Source organism: Dasypus novemcinctus, chromosome 25 (genome assembly GCF_030445035.2).
Source record: "Dasypus novemcinctus isolate mDasNov1 chromosome 25, mDasNov1.1.hap2, whole genome shotgun sequence".
Classification (NCBI taxonomy): domain Eukaryota; kingdom Metazoa; phylum Chordata; class Mammalia; order Cingulata; family Dasypodidae; genus Dasypus; species Dasypus novemcinctus.
Window position 1 is genome coordinate 15,035,666 of NC_080697.1, and position 23,686 is coordinate 15,059,351.

A 23,686-nucleotide genomic window follows, 5' to 3' on the forward strand; every position below is an offset into this window, starting at 1 on the left:
CTGGCCCATGTGCAGTGCTGATGCACGCAAGGAGTGCCATACCATGCAGGGGTGTCCCCCACATAGGGGAGCCCCACATGTAAGGAGTGCACCCCGTAAGGGGAGCTGCCCAGCGTGAAAGAAAGTGCAGCCTGCCCAAGATTGGCACTGCACACACGGAGAGCTGACACAGTAAGATGAGGCAACAAAAAGAAACACAGATTCCTGGTGCCGCTGATAAGGATAGAAGCAGTCACAGAAGAACACACAGCGAATGGACACAGAGAGCAGAGAAGTGGGCGGGGGGGGGGAGAGAAATTTTTAAAAAACCGTATAATTTACTCTCATATTCATGCTTTCTGGTGCTTATCATTCCTTCTTGTTTATCTGAGTTTCCATTTGGTGTCCTTTTCCTTTAGCCTGAAAAAGAGTACTTTAACATATCTTATATATACAGCTGGGAACAAATTTTCTCAGCTTTTGATCATCTTAAAGTAATTTTGGTTTTGTCTTCAGTTTTGAAGGTTATTTTTGCTGGATGTAAAATTGTGGGTTTTTGTGGTTTTTTCCTTTCAGAAATCATCCCATTGTCTTCCTGCCTCCATTACTTCTAAAGAGAAATAAGTATCATTTGTGCTTTTCCTATAATGTAATATGCCAGTTTTCTCATACAATTTTTAAAATTTTCTGGTTTTTATCAGTTTAATTGTGATTTGCCTAGGTACAGTTTTCTCTGTGTTTATCCTGAGTGTGATTTACTGAGGTACTTGTTTCTGATAATAATTTATGTGTTTAGCCAAATTTTAGAAATTTTCAGCAATTTTATTCCTCAAATACATTTTCTGCTCCAGTCTCTTTCTCCTTTTCTTCTGGGAATCCAATTCAATGCTGCTGTTGCCAGTGGTTACTGAGGCTCTATTCATTTTTTAAAAGTCTTTTCTCCCTCATCTTCAGGTTGGGTAATTTCTATTGTTTTGACTTAAAATTCACTGACATATTCTTCTGCCATCTCAAATCTACTGTTAAGCCCAACCAGTGAATGTTTAAAATTTGATGTTGAATTATCTGATTCTTGAGTTTCCATTTTGCTGCCAGTGGTTATCATCTGTTCACTTATTATATCTTTTTCTTTAAGTTCTTGAACATATTTATAATAACTGCTTTAAAGTCCTTATCTATTAATTCCAACATCTAGGTTATCTTATAGTAATTATCTTTTGGCCACTTTCTGTCTTGATTTTGAGTTCATTTACCAGCTCCTTTACATGCTGAGTAATTTTTTATTGTATACTGGATATTGTGGATGATATTGTAAGTTGTTATTCTCTGAAAAGTGTTGGTTTTGCTATAGTAGGGAGTTAAATTATAGACTTAATATGACAAAAAATTGGCAACCCTGGGCAATTTTATCCTGGAAAAATGAAAATTTATGTTCACACAAAAAAAGTCCAAAAATGTTAATAGCAACTTTATTTTCAATAGCCAAAAACTAAAAACCATCCAACTGTTCTTCATGGGTAAATTGTGAAACAAACTGGGGTGCCTCCATCTTATAGAATGGAATACCCTTCGGCAATAAAAAGGAATGAGATATTGATACATGCAGTGTATTGGATGAATCTCAAGGGTATTATGCTGATTTGAAAAAAGCCAATCCAAAAGGGGTCCATCCTATATTATCCCATTTATACAACATTCTCAAAGCAACAAAATTATAGAGGTAAAGAACAAATAAGTCGCTTCCAGGAGTTTGGGAAAGGGGGAAGGTGTGAATATAAAAGGGCAGAAAAAGGATTTTCTTTGTGGTAACAGAACAGTTTTGTCCATTACGGTGTGGTTAGATTATACATTCACTAAAATGTCATAGAATTATAAACTAAGGAAAAATGAGTAGAGGCAGAATTGGCATTAGAGTACCACTCAATGTGGGTATTGACAGTACACTGTAGATAATTCGCTATAAGATGCCACCGTTGGCGGAAGCTGGGTGATTGTTACATAGGCTTTCTATATACAACTTATGTGACTTATTGTGAAGTTGTGGGTCTACAATTATTTCAAAATTATAAGGTAAAAATGTTACTGTCTTATCTTGAATTTGCTGTGGGGGCTTGTTTTTTACACTAAGGCCAGGTTAATTTCAGTTTTGCCCTAGAACTTAAAGAGATCCTTTATCCTGGGATATAGTCTTTACTCCTGAGGTTTGGCCATCCTGTGGTTTCTCTAGAAAGCTTGGCAAGATTCAAAATTAAATTGTATCTTCTCTATGGTGGGCAAAAGCTAAAAATCTCTGCAATGTTTATTTCAGTCTTAGAACTGTAAGAAAAAATTGTTGCCTTCTCTTGGGCTACTTAAGAGTTTTCCTGTGCATGAGCTGTTCAGGAATCATCCAGGTGTTTTGCAGGACATTTGTATACGGTTTTGAGGGCTCCTCCCCACCACCTCCCTTCTTACCATGATTTTCACTTCCCATTAGCTAACTTTATTTCAGCCGCCAACTATTTTCTAATGTCTTAAGCCAATAATACTGGTTTTCTCCTTTAGGTCTAACCTTCCAGAATTTAGGGAGAGTGCTGAGAAGAGTGCCTTAGAGGAAAGTCTTATTAAGTAAAGATCTCATCCAGTACAATTCCTTTTTTCAGTGATCAAATCCCCTACGTTTTCTGCCTGCCTTTTGGTCACTTTACAATATCTTCAAATAGTTGTTTTTCTATTTTGTCCAGAGTTAACATAATTATTTGTGAACAAGTTAGTCCAATACAAGATACACCATATTTATTGGGACCCAAGCTCATTTCAGTTCATTTACAAGTATCAGGAATATAAAAATTTGTAAACTTTTTCATTAAAAGTTTAAAAGTAAAATATCATAGTAGCTTTAATACATAGTGAGGAATATTACCTAAAAGCAAAGAAGAAATTTAATGTAAACTGACAACATGAAATGTCAGTGTTTATAAGTAGAAGAAGGATAAACATAAAAATGCAACCCAAAAAAAGGTGAAAAGACATTAATGGGTCTTTGAGAAATGTAAGGACAGAATGTAATGGTGCATTTCTTAAGCCACAGTATCAAACAGGAATATGTAATCACCAGAAACGATTTCAGCTGTAAAATCAAATCCCCAGCCATTATCTTTTGGAAATATTTTTACATTTGGTCTTATAAGTCACATATGCTTCCTTTCCTTAGCATTTCTGACCTTTATCATTACTTAGAGAATAAAATGACAGCCTAACCTCCCTTCTGCTTTTATTTTTTTTTCTTCTCATTTATTTTAGTAATTTGCATAATTGGCCTTAAATGAAGTGAGAGTGAAGAGAGACAAGTGCCATCTCTGGAAAACATCGTTACTCCATTCCCCTGGAAACTACCCTCTGGAGCATGAGATTTGACCATATCTGTTTTAAAGACTCATTATGAACAAAGTAGTCTCCCAGGTAGGAACTATAGTTCTGTTTTTAAAGAACTTTGTGTATAAAATTACAGGAGGAAAATGATTACCTATTGACTGTCATTGTTTTGTGGAAATATGTATTTGATCTGAGAAACCTGAAGGTTATTATAAAATAAATGCTGACATTCCTAAGTGGAAATGGTTAGAAAAGTTTCAGGGTAGTACATTTTATGAATGGCTTTAATGTACCTTGAAATCAGTATAGGTTTCAAATATTATACCTTACAGTGAGACCCTCAAGTCCTTATTGAATTGAAAATGACCACACTGAAACTAAACTGAACTGCCTTCAGATTTGGTGCATATGTTTCTAACATATATCTAGTCATTAAATCTGTATATATCTAGTCTCCAATTTGTACATTTGAACATTTTTACATTGCTGTTTCCTAAGTTTGTGAACTGAGGGACCAAGAACTAGTATAGTGCTCTGACAATAGTCATAGCAGCCTATAGATAGAAAAATCAACACGCACCAAGCAAGGTGGTAGGTAGGGAGTTTGAGAGTAATCAGAAATTGGTAAAATCAGTAAGCAGAAGACTCCCAGGAGGAAATTTTTTAAATAGACTTTTGAATCAAATTATAATATCCAGATATAAAAGTCACAGATCATAACTGTATAACTCTATATCATGTATTGAACATATTTATGTATACATTACCCAGGTAGTGAAGGAGAACAATACCAGCCCCTCAGAAACCCCCCCATCCCTCTTACTAAGCTATACAGCCACCCACTTTTTTTTTTTTTTTAAAGATTTATTTTTATTTAATTCCCCTCCCCTCCCCCGGTTGTCTGTTTTTCTGTGTCTTTTTGCTGCGTCTTGTTTCTTTGTCCGCTTCTGTTGTCGTCAGCGGCAGGGGAAGTGTGGGTGGCGCCATTCCTCGGCAGGCTGCTCCCTCCTTCGCACTGGGCGGCTCTCCTTATGGGTGCACTCCTTGCGCGTGGGGCTCCCCTACGCGGGGGACACCCCTTTGTAGCAGGGCACTCCTTGCGCGCATCAGCACTGCTCATGGGCCAGCTCCACACGGGTCAAGGAGGCCCGGGGCTTGAACCGCGGACCTCCCATGTGGTAGACGGACGCCCTAACCATTGGGCCAAAGTCCGTTTCCCACAGCCACCCACTTTTAAAGGAGAAGATGGTCGTCATGGAGATTGATAGTCCTCAACTTGGAAGGTGGGATTTTACAGTCAAAGAGGTTAAAGGCAGTTAAATTTAGCTGGCTGACAAGCAATGCCTATGTGTGGAATAAACAATGAGTTTGGAGGATGGAGGCAAGTTACTCAGGTGTGAGAGAGCTTAAAGTAAGGACTGGAGATATAATTTGAGATCCTCTTTTAGTCCTACCACATGTCAGCCATCTCTTTAAAAATCCCATTGGTTTCTAGAACAAAAACAACTTCAGGTTTCAGGGTTTTATTAACTGCTGACAATAGTATTTGTTAATGTATATTTCTGTTGTTTGAAATCAGACTGTTATTTCTCATTAAAGGGACACATGAGTAAATAAGCATTCTGATTACAAATAAAAAGTGTTCTAGAGTATGATATGTTATAATTAAGAGAAGTTTGAATTAAGTGGGCAAGCCCTCTCAAGAGTTTTCAGGAAGAAAGTGTTAGTACTTTGACTTTATGAAAGATAAAGGGAGAGAAAATAGAATAATCTAGTGATTGAACACTGGCTTATCTATTTTTTTCTTTAATCATTGTTCACTAAATGACTCTTAGTAAGTCACATTTCCTTCCTGTTACAATGGTTTTCATCTTTTAGATTTCCCCTTAATACTTAATAAATATAATTTCAAACCTACAGAAAAGCTGCAAGATTGGTAGACTGAGCACCTGCATGTCCATTACCCAATCTCACCATTTGCAAACGGTTTATCACACTAACCCACATACCCTAAGGATCTTGGAGTCAGAAAAGTTTGAGAAGCACTGGTAATTACCGTGGTCCATTTTACTTGGAAATTTTATAAATCCGAGTCTGCAGCAAGTCAGAATTAGGTATTTATCTCTGTTTATATTCACTACTGCTGCTTCTCCTCCTGTCACCACCATCATAATCCTTTATTCCTAAGTATTCACTATGTATCTACTTCTTAACCACGATGTAATAATCAAATTCAGTAATGTTAATATTTTCATTACTGTTATCTAATTACATAGTCCATATTAAAATTTTGTCAGTTTTTTGGTTCAGGATCACACATTGTCACATTTCTTTTGTCTCCTTTAATCTGAAATAGTCCACCAATTTTTCTTTGTCTGTCCTGATTGTAGAAATAGCCGGTTGTATTGTAGAATAGCCCTTATTTGCACTCATCTAATTGTTTTCATCTGTTTTCCTTTCTAAAGAAACTATGGTATGGGTCTTTGGGAGATTGATATATTTGTAACTGAGAACCTTACCTGGAAGAACAAAGCCTATAAAGATTGTTTTCAAGGGAAAATCTGTTAGAACTTGGTGGGAACCCAAAATTCTAGATAATATATTCATAGAGATGATGTGAGTGTTATTGAAAGGAATATTACATGTATGTATATATGTTTTATGTATAAATATATGCATATGTATAAAAATATGAGAGTCCAAGATTTATAAATTTCTCGGCAAAACCTGGGGTATGCAAAGGCAGAGCTTTTGATTTTGATGGACCAATGATACCTTTTTATTTTTAGTCATTCCAGGTGAAGCACAACTTACAGGAAATAATTGGTTTTTATATTATTAATACTATAGAAGATAAGTAAGGATTAGGTGAATGATTGACTTTATTTTCATGTGACATTTGGACTAAGGATTGAAAAGATTGTTCATGATTGAGGATCTTGTAAATACCATCAGTTTTTTAGATTTGGTATAATTTAATATCAGCTTTTCTAGACATACTCTAAATGGATATAGAGGAGAAGCATTTTGGCGTAGAGGCAAAAGCACATATTTAGGAATCTATTGCCGGCATTTCTACTTATTAGTTACATGGCTGTTGGGTAATTATATAAATTACAGCATAGCCAGACTCTGGAACCAGATTACATGAGACTGATTTCTGCTTTTGTATTCATTAGTTGCATGATGTTGGGCAGATTACATAACCCCTGCATGCCTCAGTTTCCTTATTTCTCACATAGATTCCAGTACTGCCTACCTCACATTTTATAAGCGAATGAGTTAATGAGGTATATGCGTACATGAGTAAATGCAAGTTAGGAGCTCAGCACAGTGCTTGAACACGGTAAATCCTATGTAAGTTAGTCGTCATCTTTGTCGTCCTCTTCCTCATCAGACCATAGTTATTAGTAAGATAAAACTCTTGAACCCAGTAACTTTGTAAAATGGGTATAACAACAACACACACCTTGTGGGCAGTTGTGAGGAAGAAATGAATATATAAAGCATATAGTAAATGCTCAATATGTTATATTGCTAATAGTATATTGACATATCTTTTAATTAAGCACATATTAATGGGCCTACTTTTTTTTGGCAAACCTTTTTATTATTTTGTTTCTCTCAAATTCTTTATGACTCCTGCCTTTATGTAGAGAAAGTGGAATCAGGCAGAATAGGCATGTTCACCTAACCTAAGTGACTTGGAATCAGAAAAGTTTGAGAAGCAGTGGTAATTGCTGGGGTCCTTTTTACGTTGAAATTTTATAAGTCCGAGTCTGCAGCTTAAAATTTATAAGTATTGTTTTCGTAGTGATTATTTTGTTAAGAACACTGAAAAGTTATTTGACTTTCACTTATTTAAAGTTACTCTTTAGCGGGCCATTGCATTGGAAGGGGTGTAGCTGGGTGCATTAGTATTGGCATTGAGGAGATATTGATGCCGTTTAACTAGCTACTTGCCTGAAATGCTTTTCATTTTTCAATGGATATCTATAAAGTTTTTGCTAAATATAATTGAACCACATGAGATGACTCATATGTTAGGCTGAGCTTTTAAAAATGCATATCTTTTCTACATTGAGGGTTGTATGTCAGTTTGTACTGTGATTTCATTCATGATCCTTCCCCTCCAATTGGTGAGGTGACTCTAAAAGTAACTGGAGGTTTATCTGTCTTGGTCATTTTGAAATGCCCTCAAAATACAGTTCCATTGTTTTGGCCTGTACAGTTCTATTACTTTGGTACTTCTGCTCCCTGAAACACTAAAAGTCAAATTTCAATATATTTATTTTTCTTTTCTTAGTTTGGATATATACATCTAACTATACTATATTCTGAAATAGATTTCTAAAATGTTTGAGGGAAGTTGAAGAACTTCCTATCTGTGGCATAATTCCTTTTTTTAGATATTGGAGTTCTTTCATGTAGTAAAATGTGGTTGTTTGGTTTTGGACAATCCCTTGGGGATTGTCTCTCTGCTGCTGCCCTTCACTCTCTTCGACTACAGCCTCTCGCTACTTCTCAATGGTACCAGAGTCTGAGGAAGAGGGCGGAGTTGGTGGAAAGAGACAGACAGTGAAGTTCTTCCTGTACAGGTTTTCTGTGAGTTTGTAGCTCTTATTAAAAAGTTTGAGAGGAAAGGTTTGAGTTATTGGAGCTATATTTTATTTATTAATATTTAAAGAACTGAGAACGTAACATCATGGGTGTGGTAAATTGTTTTGTTGTTTTACTTCACTTCTCAACTTCAATGATGGTTTTTAATGACATTGTAAAATAGTTTACCTAGCTTTATAATAATGTAATTAAACTGATTTGAAAGAATGACTTTTTCAAGTATACATGTATGCTTTTAAAAATATACAGCTGTGGGAAGTAGATGTGGCTCAAGTGATAAGGCTTCTCCCTATCATATGGGAGGACCCACGTCCAATCCCTGGGGCCTGCGGGTGAAAAAGAAGAGAAGGTGTACCTGCGCAGCGAGCCAGTGCCCACGTGAGTGCCTGCATGGCGAGCCAGTGCCTGCGCAGTAAGCCAGTGCCTGCACAAGTGAGTCACACAGCAAGATGATGATGCAACAAAGGAGAGTCCCAGTGAAGTGCAGCAGAGACCAGGAACTGAGACGGTACACTTGACAGGGAACCTCTCTCCACATCATAGGTCCCCCAGGATCGAATCCCAGTGAATCCTAGGGGAGAAAAAATGAGAAGAGAAGATAAAAAGAGAAATAGGTACAGAAGATCACACAGCAAATGGACACAGACAGCAAGAGCAACAGGGAAGGAGGAGGGGAAGGGGGCAAATAAATAAATCTTTAAAAAATATATACATATACAACTGTAATGGTGACATCTACATTATTTGGCAGCTGACATTGCGAAAGGCTGCTTATGGCTATATGGCTGCAGCAGCATATGTTTAGTTTAGCCATTAGTTAGACAGCATGGGATCCAAGTGGACAAATGGGCTAAGAACCCTCAGGCTGTAGCACGGGTTAGGCTTGGGCAGCTTGCATGCCGAATCTGGTCCAGGCCAGAAGAGCACCTAACAGCACTCCCTGCTGCCCTTCCCGCCACCACCACACCTCCACCCAAAGACACCTGCTAGCCCTTCACTACGTTATTTTTCGGCTCACCAATAGATTTTTCTAGCTGAACACTTCTGAAGATAAAATGATCTAGACCCTGAGAAGAATTTACTTCTGTTGTGAACTGTGTTTTTAGCTGGATTGCTTGAAAGTTTAATTTGACTGTTGGAGTCACCTCTTCCTTAACTCCCACAGTTGAGAGAGCTCATGCTCTAGCTGTCTCCCTCTCTCCCTCTCTCCCTCTCTCCCTCACTCCCTCTCTCCCTCTCTCCCTCTCTCTCTCTCTCTCTCTCACACACACACACACACCTGAAACCTGTAGCACTTACCCTCAACACTCATTTTGCCCTTACGGTTAATTGCCTATTATCTATCACTATATTTTTGTGTGTCCTGTTTTCCTTACCTAGTCTATACGTTGTTTGAGGGTATGGAGAATATTATCATCTCCTTTGTGCCCTCATCAAAATAAGTGTTCAGTGTTTGATTTATTATCTTTGGAATCTTTAACGTTGGCATGCCAAGATAGAGGGAATAGTATGAAAGGTAGGTTCTATAGAGTCCCCTTTATTTATAACACTTTAAATGGCAGTCAAAAACATTTAATATTTATCATGTTTTTCAGTCACCTAGGAAATGGCTGCTTTCATTCAGCCTTTCAACTTTATTAATTTTTCAAGTAACATTTTCTATAATTCCATATCCCCTTCTAGTGTACGTACTTTTGAATTAGCCTAGGCAGAGAATTACATATTACTGAGCATTTCTTGGAAATCACTGTTTATATGATTAGTCTAAATAGATTTGACAAAGATTCTTTCAACTACTCATAATGCTAATATCACATAACCTTTTTGCCTTAAAACAAGGATAAAAACCTCACTGTTTAATATTTGTTAATCATTCATAAGGAAAATAAAGGCCAAAGGCCATCACTGAAGGTAGTGATTTCACATTTTTTAGGGGAGCAAATATGAAATATTTACTTGGTTAGGAAGCTATTACCTAAGGCTTTAAATTATGGTTTGTATTTGCCATTAATTATGCTAGAGGCTAGAGCATTCCTACATATTGAAAAGTTCTTTAAGATTTTTTAATATTATGTAGACTATATGTTTCTTTTTGTCATTCATCGTGGTACCAACACATGACTACCGTTATTGCAATAGCATATGTGTGCGCGCGCGCACCTGTGTGATATTTTACCATATAAAATTTTTAGGCATAGGTTAACTTAGAAGTGGTCATTGAAATCGTAGGATAACTAGTAGTCCTGTGCATACTACTTATAATTGAGGATGGCACTGGGACAGTAAAAATTAGCTCAAACTAAGGAAGTATATTAGTCATCCAAAAGGGTACTGATGCAAAATACCAGAAATTGGTTGGTTTTATAAACTGTATTTATTTGGGGTAGGAGCTTACAGATACCAGGCCATAAAGAATAAGGTACTTCCCTTACCAAAGTCTGTTTCCATGTGTTGGAGCAAGATGGCTGCCGAGAACTGCCAGGGTTCAGGCTAAGGCTTCAGCATCAAACTCTAACATCAAAAACCCTCCAACTCTGTCCTTTGCCTTGCCTTTTATCTGTGAGTCCCCACCCACCAAAGGGTGGGGACTCAACACCCTACTGGCACAAAAGGTTTACATAATTACTTAATCAAGTAAACCTATGAATCCAATATAATCTAATATGCCCAGAGGAAAAGATCAGTTTACAAACATAATCCAATATTTCTTTTTGAAATTCATCAATAATATCAAACTGCTACAAGAAATAAAAATCTGCCTAACTATCTAACAAGCTGGAATAGCCGTGACAATTAAACATACCTGCAAATTGAGCATGAAACAGTATGTCTCCCGAGGACATACTATATCTGTTCTTCTGTGATTAACTACTGGTTTCTTACTGTGAAACTCTATTCTCTAAAATTGTGGATATCAAAAAGTTTGGCATTTGAAATTGTACCAGTAAGAATTAAACATCCCCCCCCCCTTTTTTTTTTTAAGATTTATTTTATTTCTCACTCTGCCCCCCCACTGTTGTCTGTGCTGTGTGTTCTTCTGTGTCCACTTGCACCCTCAGTGGCACTAGGAAATTGTGTCTTATTTTGCTTCATCATCTTGCTGTGTCAGCTCTCCATGTGTGTGGTGCCACTCCTGGGCAGGCTGCGCTTTTTTCATACAGAGCAGCTCTCCTTCCAGGGTGCACTCCTTGCACGTGGGGCACCCCCATGCAGGGGTGCCCCTGCATGGCACGGCACTCCTTGCATGTGGCAGCTCTGCATGTGGGCCTGCTCACCACATGGGTCAGGAGGCCCTGGGTATCGAACCCTCGACCCTCCTTTATAGTAGGTGGATCTCTGTCAGTTGAGCCATGTCTGCTTCCTAAGCATCCCGCTTTGGTCTGGAGATCTAAGTTACTTTTTGACAGAAATGCAGCCTCAATTTGTAATTCAAATGCAGAGCTTCAGAGAAGGGGTTTCTGGGCCCAACATTGCAAATCTGTCTTAACTTTTTGTTTGCAAGGAAACACTCCAGGCTGGATGTCAAAACCTTTACACATAGCCCTGTTTTGTTTCGAGCCTATCAAGGCATTATTTTATTTAAAAATTTTATCTAAACTCTATCCACCTCAGACTCCTTCAATAATTCTCTTTTTCTTTGTTTGGTGAGTTGTCCCACAGTTCCTCTTAGGCACAGCTTCCTCATTGCCATGGGCCAATAAACCTGATTTCGTCAGGCTGCAGGTTTGTTCTTGCTCTTTTGGGCTAGAGAGTACACAGTTTATTGTCTACTTTGACACCTTCTCCCCCATTTCATATCCATTACTCACCTTGGACTTATAAATTTTGAGAGGACTAAATACATCTCTATTTTTCTTTATCATAGGTCCCCCACAACAAGGGATTTTTATGATGGTATTGATCTATAATGCAGCTTATTTTGTTTATCATTAATAGAAATCTGGAACTTAAAAGTCTATTATGTCTTATACATGTTGAGTTTGAGGTGTCAGAGGGATATCCAAATGGAAATTTCTGGGTAAGCAGTTGGACACCCAGGTACTAAAATACTGAGATGAGAAAAGATCAGACTTAGACTTCATAAAGGATGTTTTAGAATGAAAGTCACATCCTGTCATTCCTCTGCCTTAAACCTTCCAATGATTCTCGAACTCATAAAAAATAAATGGCTTCTGTTACTTCCTGTTACTTCTCTGACCTCATTTCCTATTCCCACACTCCACAATTATAGCCACACTGCCCTCTTTCACATTTTTCAAAAGTCAGTGTTATGACTCTGCCTTAAGGCCTTTCCTTGCCAGGAACACCTTTCCTCCAGACATCATTCTTGTGGTTCTCTTCTCATCTTCTTCAAGTCTTTGTTCATCTCACACCTTCACAGCGAAGCCTTTCCCAACTGCCTTATTTTAAATTGCTCCCCCTTCCCCCCTCAGATTCTAATTTTGTCATTTCTCTCCATAGCACTTATGATCTTCAAATATACTATGTGATTTATTTTAAAATATTGTTTATTATGTGTTTCACAATAGAATTAAGTTCAATGAGGATAGCTATTTTGGTTCATTTTGTTCACAGCTGTATCCCCAGGACCTAGAAACTGACATTTATCAAGAACTCAATAAATATTTGTTGCTAATTTAAGTTGAGTTGCTGTCCCCATTCAGTTGAATTTAAGACTTTATGCTTAACGCTTACTTTTGATGACGCTTACCTTTTTGCTAGAAACGAGGCATTACCAAGGATTTTATTTTTAAAGTCTTCTTGTGATTGAAACTAAAATTAGTATATATAATCTATAATTGATTGGACAGGTCCTTATTCATTTTCCAAATTCTGTAGCAGATTCACACAGTAGATGAGAGTTGATGTGGATATTGCACATTATGTTCAGGAGATCAAATGTTGCCCTGTGAGCAGTGAGAATTTAGTGAAGGATTTGGAACAAGAGATTGGCTTGATCAGATATACATTTTTGCTAACCCATTCTGGGGGCTCTTTAGAGGATGGATTTTAAGGAGGATAAGACTGGAAACAGGAAACCCATGAGGAAAGCTATTTTAGTAGTCCAGCAAGAGATGATTGAGAACCTGAACCGGCATCTTCGTAAAGAAGAGTATGAGGACAGGATGAGTTTTGAAAATATTTAGAAAATAAAAGTTGACAAATCTTGCTGTTTGCATGCATGTGGGATGGAAGAGAAGAGTCAAGAATAACTCTGATGCATCAACCAAGATAAAAAATACATGTTTTAATTTTTTTTATTGATTGATATTATTTATGAATTCCAAAAAGAGGTATTTGATTATGTTTGTAAACAGGTCTTTTCCTCTGGGCTTGATACTCTTTGATTGTATTAGATTCAGCTGAGATGTCTTTGATTAAATTATGTTAAGATTAGTGCTTTGAATCTACCACCTCATTAGGGTGTGCAGGGCTGAGTGCCTGCCCCCTTCGTGGGTTGATAAAATAGACTCTCACAAAGAGGTAGACAGGAGAAGTAGATACATGATATTTGTCATTTTGTATCTGATATTTCAGTTAGCATAATGTTTTCAAGGTTCATCCATGTTATAGCATGTATCACAACTTCATTCTTTTTTATGGCTGAAAAATATTCCATTGTATGTATATACCACATTTTGTTTATCCAGTCATCTGTTGATAGACATGTGGGTTGTTTCCACCTTTCAACAGTGGGAATAAATCTGCTATGAACTTTAGTGTACAAATGTGTGTTTTATTTGTTGATGTCTTATTTTTTTAATCCATGAGTGTGGAAACTTCTCTTTTGCTCTTTACTATGTATCTAGCTCAATCACAGTGTTTGATGCATGATAAATACTTGATTTACTTTTTTTTTTTTAAGGAAATCTAAAGGTTTTCCCGTTTTAGCAAGAAACTTTCAATCCTTTTACAAGGGTAGATGGAATGAATGGAGAATGGAGAGGTGTGCTGTTTGGCACTAATAAAATCCCAAAGCATTATAGACCAAGGATAGGATTCTGAGCTTTATTAAAGATTCTACAGAGAGTAGTGGTTGATGTCTACAGATCAGAAGGGGTCTTTATGTGCAGTCACTAACTGGCACAACCATGGGAGAGAGAACCCTGTCTGGCATGCCAGGGGGAGTGACTTTGTGTTCTCTGGCATTTATACCAAGGTCCCAACATAGACTAAACATTTCATCTTTGTCTCCTGACGGTATAAAATATATGGTTAGGAGCACAGGCTTACCTTGGAGATACAGAGGATTCACTTCCAGACCATTGCAATACAGTGAATATCCCACACAATATAACAAGGCACATAAATATTTGATTCCCAGTGCGTATAAAAGTTATGTTTATACTCTATTCAGTGTGCAATAGCATTATGTCTAAAAAAAACTATATGTATGCTTTAATTTCAAATTATTAATTACTAAAAAATACTAACCATCATCTGAGCCTTCAGCAAGTAGTAATCTTGCTGGCGGAGGGTCTCGCCTCAATGTGCATGGCCGTTGACTGATCAGGGTGGCGGTTCTGATGGTTGAGGTGGCTGTGGCAATTTCTTAAAATAAGGCAACAGTGAAGTTTGCAGCATCAATTGACTTTTTTTTTCCTATCTGGTTGCCTGTTTTTGGTGTGTTGCTTCGCCTTGCAGGGGCCTGCACCTCACCGTGCAGGTCTGGGACACCTTTTTTCTTTTTATACCAGGAGGTCCCGGGGATCAAACCTGGGTCCTCCATATGATAGATGGGAGCTCAATTGCTTGAACCACAGCCACTTCCCTAGATTGAATCTTCTTTTCACAGAAAAATTCTCTATAGCATATGACACTGTTTGACAGCATTTTACCCACAGTAGAATTTCTTTCAAAATTGGCATCAGTCCTCTCAAACTTGCACTTTCATGTTACGGAGACAGCTTTTTTCCTTAAACCTCATGAACTAACCCCTGCTATCTTCAGACTTTTCTTCTACAGCTTCCTCACCTCTCTCTGCCTTCCTGGAATTGAATAAAATTAGGGCCTTGCTCTGGATTCGGCTTTGGCCTAAGCGAATGTTGAGCTTCTATCCAGACCACTCAAACTTTCTCCATATCAGCAATAAGGCTATTTCATATTCTTATCATCCATGTGTTCACTGGAGTGGCACTTGTAATTTCCTTTGCATTCACAACTTGGCAGTTTTGGGGCAAGTGACCTAGCTTTTGGAGTACTTTAGACTTTCCACATGCCTCCTTCACTTAATCATTTCTAGCTTTTGATTTCAATAAGAGATGAATGAGTTTCTCAAACTTAAAATGAGTCTTCCTTTTACTCTAACACTTAGAGGCTATTATAGGGGTATTAACTGGCCTAATTTCAATATTGTTGTGTCTCAGGGAATAGGGAGGCCCGAGGAGAGGGAGAGAGATGGTAGAGCAGTAAGAACACACACCACATTTATCAGTTAAGCTCATGTTATATGGGCGCATTTCCTGGTGCCACGAAACAATATCAATAGTAACATCGAAGTCATCACAGATCACTATAACAGATACAGTAATAATGAAAAAGCTTGAAGTATTGTGAAAATTGCCAAAATGTGACACAGTGATAAGAAAGTGACGACATGCCATTGGAAAAATGGCACCGATAGACTTGCTCGACACAAACCTTCAATGTGTAAAAGTGCAGTATCTGTGAAGTGCAGTAAAGGGAGACAATAAAACAAGTTTGCCTATATAGAATTCAAAGTTGGAAGTACAATTTAAAATCCAAGCTTATTTCATTCATGTAAATATAATTTTCCCATCAATTTAAAATCCCAAGCATCATGAATGAAAACAGTTTTAAATCCTTTTGCAAAATAGGGTCTAAATATTACCAAAAATATAATTTCTCTAACTTCCATTTATGCATTAATTTTTTTACAATTCCACTTGAAGGTGATTTTTTCATCTTTGAAAAGCATTTTAGTATTGATTTCAATATTCTAACAATGTTTTCATCCTACTTGAGCTCAATAATTTCATAAAGCATCATTTTTTAAATTTACAGATACAGAAAATAAAGTATAAAAAAGAACTAAAAAATTTTTTTAATGTAGAATCACTAAATGACTGATAACTTCTGTGTTTTTGCATAGATGTTGATGTTTTTTGGTGTTTGCAATTCATTCCATTCATTGAGAAACCACATTGTTGGGAAGTTTTTTGTGTCCCCCTGCCCCATGTCCCCTGATGGTTCTCTCTGTTTGCTCATTGTTTTTGCTCATTGGCTGCTTGTTTCTTCTTTAGGAGGTACCAGGAACTGAACCCAAGACTTCCCATGTGGGAGGCTGGCACTCAACTGCTGCTTGAGCCACACCTGCTCCCTGCTCATTTTTTTTTTTTTCCTCCTTGTTTGCTCATTGTCTTGCTCCGTGTCTGCTTGTTGTTTTTGCTTGTCTGCTCATTGGTTTTATTCAACGTCTGCTCATTGTCTGTGTGTGTGTTTTCTTTAGGAGCACCAGGAACCAAATCTGGGACCTCCCATGTCAGAGGCAGACGCCCAACTGCCTGAGCCACATCTGCTTCCCTGGATGTTTTTTAATATAGTGGGGCTCCCGTTCCCCTTTATTTGGTTGGGAAGTTCATTAGGATAGATTTTTTATTGTTGTCCTTCCTTTTTAGGTGTGAAGTTTTTCAACATGAGTGGCCTTGGAGACAGTTCATCCGACCCTGCTAACCCAGACTCACATAAGAGAAAAGGATCGCCATGTGACACACTGGCGTCAAGGTAGGAACTCTCTTTTCTTCTTAGTCTTTTTCTAGCAGAGTTGCTTTATCATTTTTACTGCCACATTAGAGCTTTTGTTTTATCTGCTCCAAGTTTACTGCCTGTATTAGTCAGCCAAAGAGGTGCTTATGCAAAATATCAGAAATTGGTTGGTTTTTGTAAAGGGTATTTATTTGGGCGAGGAGCCTACAGATACCAGACCATAAAGCATAAGTTACTTCCCTCACAAAAGTCTATTTGGAGCAAGATGGCTGCCAACATCTGTAAGGGTTCAGGCTTCCTGGGTTCCTACATTCCTGGGGCTTGCTTTTCTCTGGGTTCAAGGTTCCTTTCTTCCTGGGGCTGGCTTCTCTTTCCTCTGTGAGCTTACTTCCCAGGGCTCCAGCTTAAGTCTTCAGCATCAAACTCCAACATCAGAAAACCCTTGCATCAAAAGCTTTAACTCTGTCCTTTGCCATGCCTTTTATCTGTGAGTCCCCACCCACCAAGGACTGGGGACTCAACACCCTAATGATGTGGCCCAATCAAAGCCCAAATCATAATAGACCAGAGTACAAACATAATCCAGTATCTATTTTTGGAATTTATAACTATATTAAACTGCCCTTCTTTGAGTCCCTTGCACTCACCTTGCTGTCTTCCTTCATGGCCTTTGCCCATGCTGCTCCCTCAGTCCAACCTGTTCCCTCTTGATTTCCTACTGTTACCTCCTACATCCTCCAATGCCAGCTTAGTCATCACTTCCTCAAGGAAGCTTCCCTGACATCCAAAACTGTTAGGTCAGATGTCCCTGTCACGCCTCTGTCGCACACATACCTCTGTAGCTCTGATCCATACTTGCAGGTTTTCCCTACTTTGTGTGATAACTTAGTGAATGCTTGGTTTCTCCATTAGGCTTTTAAGCTGTAAATCTGGCTTATATACAGCAATGATTAAATAAATCTATTGTACTTCTTCAACTGCTATTTTAGAATATTATGGTCTTAGCAAAACTAAAAAATATGGTTTCATAGTATCAGAATTTTTTTAATGATTATTTGTGGAGCTAGATATTTGGTTAGGTTGTAAGGAATATAATTTTAAACAGGCTGAAAGAAACCAAGTGCTAAGAGAACTAACAAATGCTGGATAGAGAAGGAACCTCAATGAGATCAAAGGGGAACTTTCCACCTGAGAGGAGACTAGGCGATTTTATCCATTCATCTCCTAGGGATCGAGAGCAAGGTTTCTCACCACTTTACTATTGACATTTGGTTCGTGTACGTTTTGTTGTGGGGGGCTTTCCTGAATATTGTAGGAAGTTTAGCACTATCTCTGGCCTCTACACACTAGATGCCAGTAGCATTTTAGTTGAGATATCCAAAAACATCTCCAGATATTTTCATGTGTCCCTTGGGGGCATGGGCAAAACCTTCCCCAGTTGAGAATCACTCATCGAGAGAGTAAACGGGAGAAGACTTTGCTGTCATTGGATTACGGACTTCTTTCTCTTGTGGAGAAAAAGGAAGGATTTTAATAAGAGAGTGTCAAGGCTCCAGAATTGAGAAAGAAAAAGTTACTGTTTCTTTCTATTAACTCAGAGAACTGTCATAGAGAGATGATACCGTAAGTAATCATAATTACAGATTAGTGTTCAGATGCTAAGAAGAATGTTGGTAAAAATTACAATTCAGGTGTGTGTGTCAAAGTCAATATTTTTGTTTGTATCAGTATATAAAGGTTGACCTTCTTAAAGGAAAACTTTGTAAGTAAATAAAACTATTGTGTTTTATGTCTAACTTTTTATTGGGGAAATTTTTTTTAAATATGTAAAAGAATAGAGATTAAGAAAGTATGCAGGGGAGTAGATGTAGCTCAGTAGTTGAGCACCTGCTTCCCATGTACAAGGTTCTGGATTCAATCCCCAGTACCTCCTAAAAAAATAAAAAATAAAATAAAAAGAAACTATGCATACCTACCACATACGATTGATAATATTTGGTTATATTTATCTTATTTGTATAGTCTTATTCAAATAAAAACAGTAAAATATTATAGATTAAATTTATTTGTCCACAATCCCAGGTTCCATTCTTCCTTCTGCTTGGAGGCAATAACAACTGTTAATTACTCCTATCCATTTTTAAATAATTACTGCTTATTTTGTAAACAAATCAATTTTATTGATACATATTAATAACACATACAATTTATCCAAAGTATACAATCAATGGTATTTGGTATAATCACATATTTGTGCATTCACCACTTCAATCATTACTAACGCATTTTCATTATTTCAATAATAATAATAAACAGACAAACAAGAAAATCCCTCACCTCTCAATCTCTCTGTTTCCCCTGCTCTACATAGCTGCTATTTCTGGCTATTCTTGCACAATTATTTATTTGCTTATTAAGCAGTTTTATTGAGATATATGCACATACTGAATGATTTATCCAAAGTATAATCAATGGCTTTTTTTTTTGGCTGTTAAAAAGTCCTTTATTGTAAAATTGTAAAATAAATAGAAAAATAGATTGAAAGATTTTAAGAGAGTGGAAGGCCAGGTTAAGTTTAATATAATCAATTATAAAAAATAGATAGTATAGCAACAAACATTAATAAATGTAAATAATAATTCAAATATACAAATTAATGATAACATAGTTCTAATTTTTATATTATAGCTCTTTTGGAACACAGTTATCTCTAAGAATGAAATAAATTATTGATTTATTTATTTAATTTCCATTTAGGCCATAATTCTTTCTAGATAATCAAATTACTATTTGGTAATTCTTCACCTTATTGGAATGAATTACAACAGATAAAAATTTGCCGACTCATAATTTTATGAGGCACAAAAATTCAAAATCTTGTTCAACAGTAGTCAGAGTATGAATAAGAAAGGATTAAAGAAAAATGAAGTATCCAAAAATATATCTCTTCTCCAGTCCTCCTCAGTTAAAAGCAAGTGTTTATTTTATTTGAAAAAATTACAGAATACCGATCACAGGAATGCCAGTTGCATTGAGTAATTGTTGTTCATATACTATAATGTTGTTATTTTACATTTATCCTGTCCATTTCAGTTCTTTTTTGGCTACTATGTTTGGAATACCTTTTTCAAACCTTTTACTTTTAGCCTGGTGGTGTTCTTACATGTGAGGTGGGTCTCTTGTAGACAACATATAGACAGTTCATGTTTTTTTATCCATACTACCAATTTATGTCTTTTGATTGGGGAGTTCAGTCCATTAACGTTCAGTGTTAATTCTGTAAAGGCATTACTTAGTCCAATTTGTCCTTCAGCTCTCTGTTGTCACATCATTCTGTTGTCTGTCTTCTTATCCTTTAGTTTACCCTTCCTAATAATCTTCATTTCTACACTCTTCTCCAAATCTCTTCCCCTTGTTTTTTCCTCTCAGCTGCAGCACCCCCTTTAGTATCTCTTGCAAATCTGGTCTTTTGATAACATATTCTATCAGTTTTTGTTTTTCTGTGAGGACTTTGAACTCACCCTTATTTTTAAAGGACAGCTTTGCCGGATATAGAATTCTTAGCTGGCAGTTTTTCTCTTTCAGTACCTTAAATACATCATACCACTTTTTTCTCTCCTCCATGGCTTCTAGCGAGAGGTCGGCACTTAATCTTATCGAGGTTCCCTCGTATATGATTCTTTGCTTTTCTCTTGCTGCTTTCAGAATCCTCTATCTCTGATATTTGTCATTCTGAATACTAGGTGTCTCGGGGTAGGTCTATTTGGATTTATTCTGTTTGGGGTGCATTGTCCTTCTTGGATATTGATATTTTTGTCCTTTATAAGGGTTGAAAAGTTTCTGTCATTTCCTGAAATATTTTTTCTGCCCCTTTTCCATTCTTTTCTCCTTCTGGGACACCAGTAATGCGAATATTTGTGCATTTCACAGTCATTCAGTTCCCTGAGACTCTGTTCCATATTTTCCATTCTCTTCTTTTTCTTCCTGTCTTTTCCAGTTCAGCTGTTTTTTTTGAAGTCACTAATTCTGTCTTCAAGCAATTCATATCTGCTGTTATGTGCCTCTGTGTATTTTAATCTCATCCATTGTGTCTTTCTTTCCTATACGGTCTGTTACTTTTCTTTGCAGGCTTTGATACTGTTCTTTATGCTCTCCCAGTGTCCTCTTAATATTCTGTATTCCTTTAGTCATATTTTCTTTAAATTCTTCAAAGTGATTGAGGAGAGTTGTGTGATTATCACTGATGGTTTTAAATCCTTTGTCTCTTCAGGGTATTTGGTTTGTTCTTTTGGCTGGGCCATCTCTTCATGTTTCCTAGTATAGCTTGTATCCTTTTGCTGATGTCTAGGCATCTGAATATGTTGGTGAATTTACTCTGATGGCTAATTTCTCTCTCTTGCCTAGTGTCTTTTTTTTCCCCCTCAGTTCTTCTTTGATATTTGGTTCAACTTATTCTTGGTCTTTAAAATTGACCAACTTAAGTTTTCAGAATTGGGCCAGGGACTCACTAGTGGGGCACAGATTTTCTCCCAGGGATTGGATACAGAGCATGTGAACAGTTTTTGTCCATGCAATTTCCAGACCACTTAGCAGATGGCACTAGTCAGCACACCTTTCCATGGAGGTGTTTTGGTCTGTGTTCTGTGTTGAATCTCCAGATTGGAGATGCAAAGTGGGCTCTGCTGGTCAAATTCACTGAAGAAATGCACCCCAACCTTCCCTCCCTTTTCTCTTGAAACAACTAACAGGGAGAAAGATACCTGCTCCCCTCTCAGTTGGTTTTACCACAGCTTAATATCTTGGGGGTGGGGAAGGGAAGCCATTCCCAGCCATCACAGGGGCTTGGTAACTCACGTTTGTTATTTTGGCTTCTTTGTGTCTCTGTCCATCCTTGGAGTTGTATAGCACTGTCCTGCTGTGCTGACCCCCAAAGGAGGTCCTTTGGATCGCTCTTGGCTCTTTCTCCATTGTTTTTGTGAGAGCATTCAACTCTGCCTGTTAGTCCATCGCTGTCTTCCCACAATCTCCTATTGCTTATTTTTTAAAGGCAGTATTGCCAGATACAGAATACTTGGTTGGCAGTTTTTTTGCTTTCAGCACTTTAAATATTTCGTACTACTGCCTTCTTGCCTCCATAGTTTTCTGATGAGAAATCAACATTTAAACTTGTTGGGGATCCAATAAGTATATAACACATGGTTTTTCTCTTGTAGCTTTCAGAATTCTTTGTTCTTATCATTCAACAGTTTGACTACTGTGTTTTTTGGCTTGGTTCTCTTTGAGTTTATCCTCTTTGGGGTTTCTTGAATGTGCATAATCATGTCTTTCGATAAGTTTGTGACGTTTTCTTCCACTATTTCTTTGAATATTCCTTCTGCCCCTTTCTTTCTTCTGGGGCTCCTATAATGCATAAATTAGTATAAGTTTTGGTGCCCCATGTGTCCTAATACTGAATTATTTCAGTTGTCTTATCTTAGAGTTCACTGGTTCGTTCTTTTGCCAACTCCATTCTGCTGTTTTAAACACTCCAGAAAATTTTTCATTTAGTTATTGTGGTCTTCATCTCTAGTATTTGTTTGGTTTCTTTTTAAAATTTCTACCTTTTTACTGAGATTCTCATATTTTTCATTCATTGCTTTCCTGATATCCTCTACTTCTTACTCTGTTATTTTCCTTTATCCCCTGGAGCATTTTGAGTATCATTTTTAAAAAGTCTTTTTCTGGTTTGTCCAAAGTTTGGTCTTCATGGATGGTTTCTGGATTTTTATCTTCTACCTTTGGATGTCCTGCCACCTCCTGTTTGTCTGTTTTTGTCTTGTAATCTTGTGTTTCACACTGTATATTTTAATATTTTAAAGTATTGATGCTGGAATTCAGTCCCTGAGCTGTCTCTATAATTGATCTAGCTCATGATATGACAGAGATTTCCTTGAGTTCCTGGAGCTAACAAAAACACCCTTCACAGTCTATGCAAGTGAGTTGACCTTTCTTATCTGGAAGATCAGCCTGAGGCAAATATAAAGTGTGGGGTCCTCTTTTATCTTTTAGGAGCCTGTGTCTTGTTCTGGGATTGTGCTTGCTTGTGACCTTAGGAATTTCCACACTTAGAGAAATTTGAATGCCTCCTTTACTCCCTATGAAAAGATTTCCCTCCCCCCTTGGGTACTCTGTTTTGTGTCTTAAAACAGATAATCCTTTGCCCCAAATCACTTTAATTGTTTCTTACACCTTCTTAGCTGTAGCAAGCTGCTTCTGCCTGCAGGGCAAGTACTGGGAAGGCAAGTCCGAGATGTTTCCTATTTTAGTCTTTTAGCTGCCACCCAACAGATGGGTAGCTACATACCTCTGTGTGTGTCTAGGGGATTACTTTGCTCCCCTTGGAACAGAGCCAGGGACCCACAATGGAAACACAAGGTGGTTCCATACTGTGCTGGGGAGGGACCAGCAGGGGCACCGTGAGCTTCTACTGCGTTTAAAGCTACGTTTTCTTGATTCATTCCTCACCCAATTACATAAAACCCTTCCGCTGTTTTCCAGAGTTTTGAGGAAGATGGCTTTGCCAGTTTTTGCTAGTTGTTGTAAGATTCTGTGGGGACAGAAACTTGGAGCATTTTACACCTCCATCTTGGATGACTGCAAGCAAGATTTCTCTCCCTTATTTTTCAAAGAGATTTTTGCTGGATATAGAATTCTTGGTTGGCAGGTTTTTGCTGTTAGCACTTTAATTATGTCATCCCACTGCTTTCTTGCCTCCATTGTATCCATTTGAGTAATCAGCACTTAATCTTATTGAGGCTCCCTTATATGTGACTTATTGTTTCTCTTTTGTGGCTTTCAGGTTACTTTCTTTATCTTTGGCATTGTACAGTTTGATCATAATATGCAGCTGCATTCGTCTATTTAGGTTTATGCTGTTTGGAGTTCATTGAGCATCTTGGATGTGTATATTTGTGTCTTTCATTACATTTTAGGAAACTCTCAGCCATTATTTCTTTGAATATTTTCT

The 23,686-nt window shown here is 37.4% G+C and overlaps 1 protein-coding gene across 7 annotated transcripts in view; it reads left to right on the forward strand.

The window, feature by feature from the left end:
- Positions 1-23,686, forward strand: part of NCOA1 (nuclear receptor coactivator 1) — a 293,327-nt gene that overhangs the window by 164,441 nt on the left and 105,200 nt on the right. For 4 of the 7 annotated variants that reach the window (XM_058287710.2, XM_058287708.2, XM_071211903.1 and 1 more), the window contains exons 3-4: positions 3,262-3,420; positions 16,593-16,698. In XM_058287710.2, coding sequence (XP_058143693.1) covers positions 16,610-16,698 — 89 coding nt within the window. In that variant the 5' untranslated portion in view covers positions 3,262-3,420; positions 16,593-16,609. The remainder of the gene's footprint in view (positions 1-3,261; positions 3,421-16,592; positions 16,699-23,686) is intronic. The other 3 variants (XM_071211904.1, XM_071211905.1, XM_071211902.1) reach the window with 1 other exon arrangement.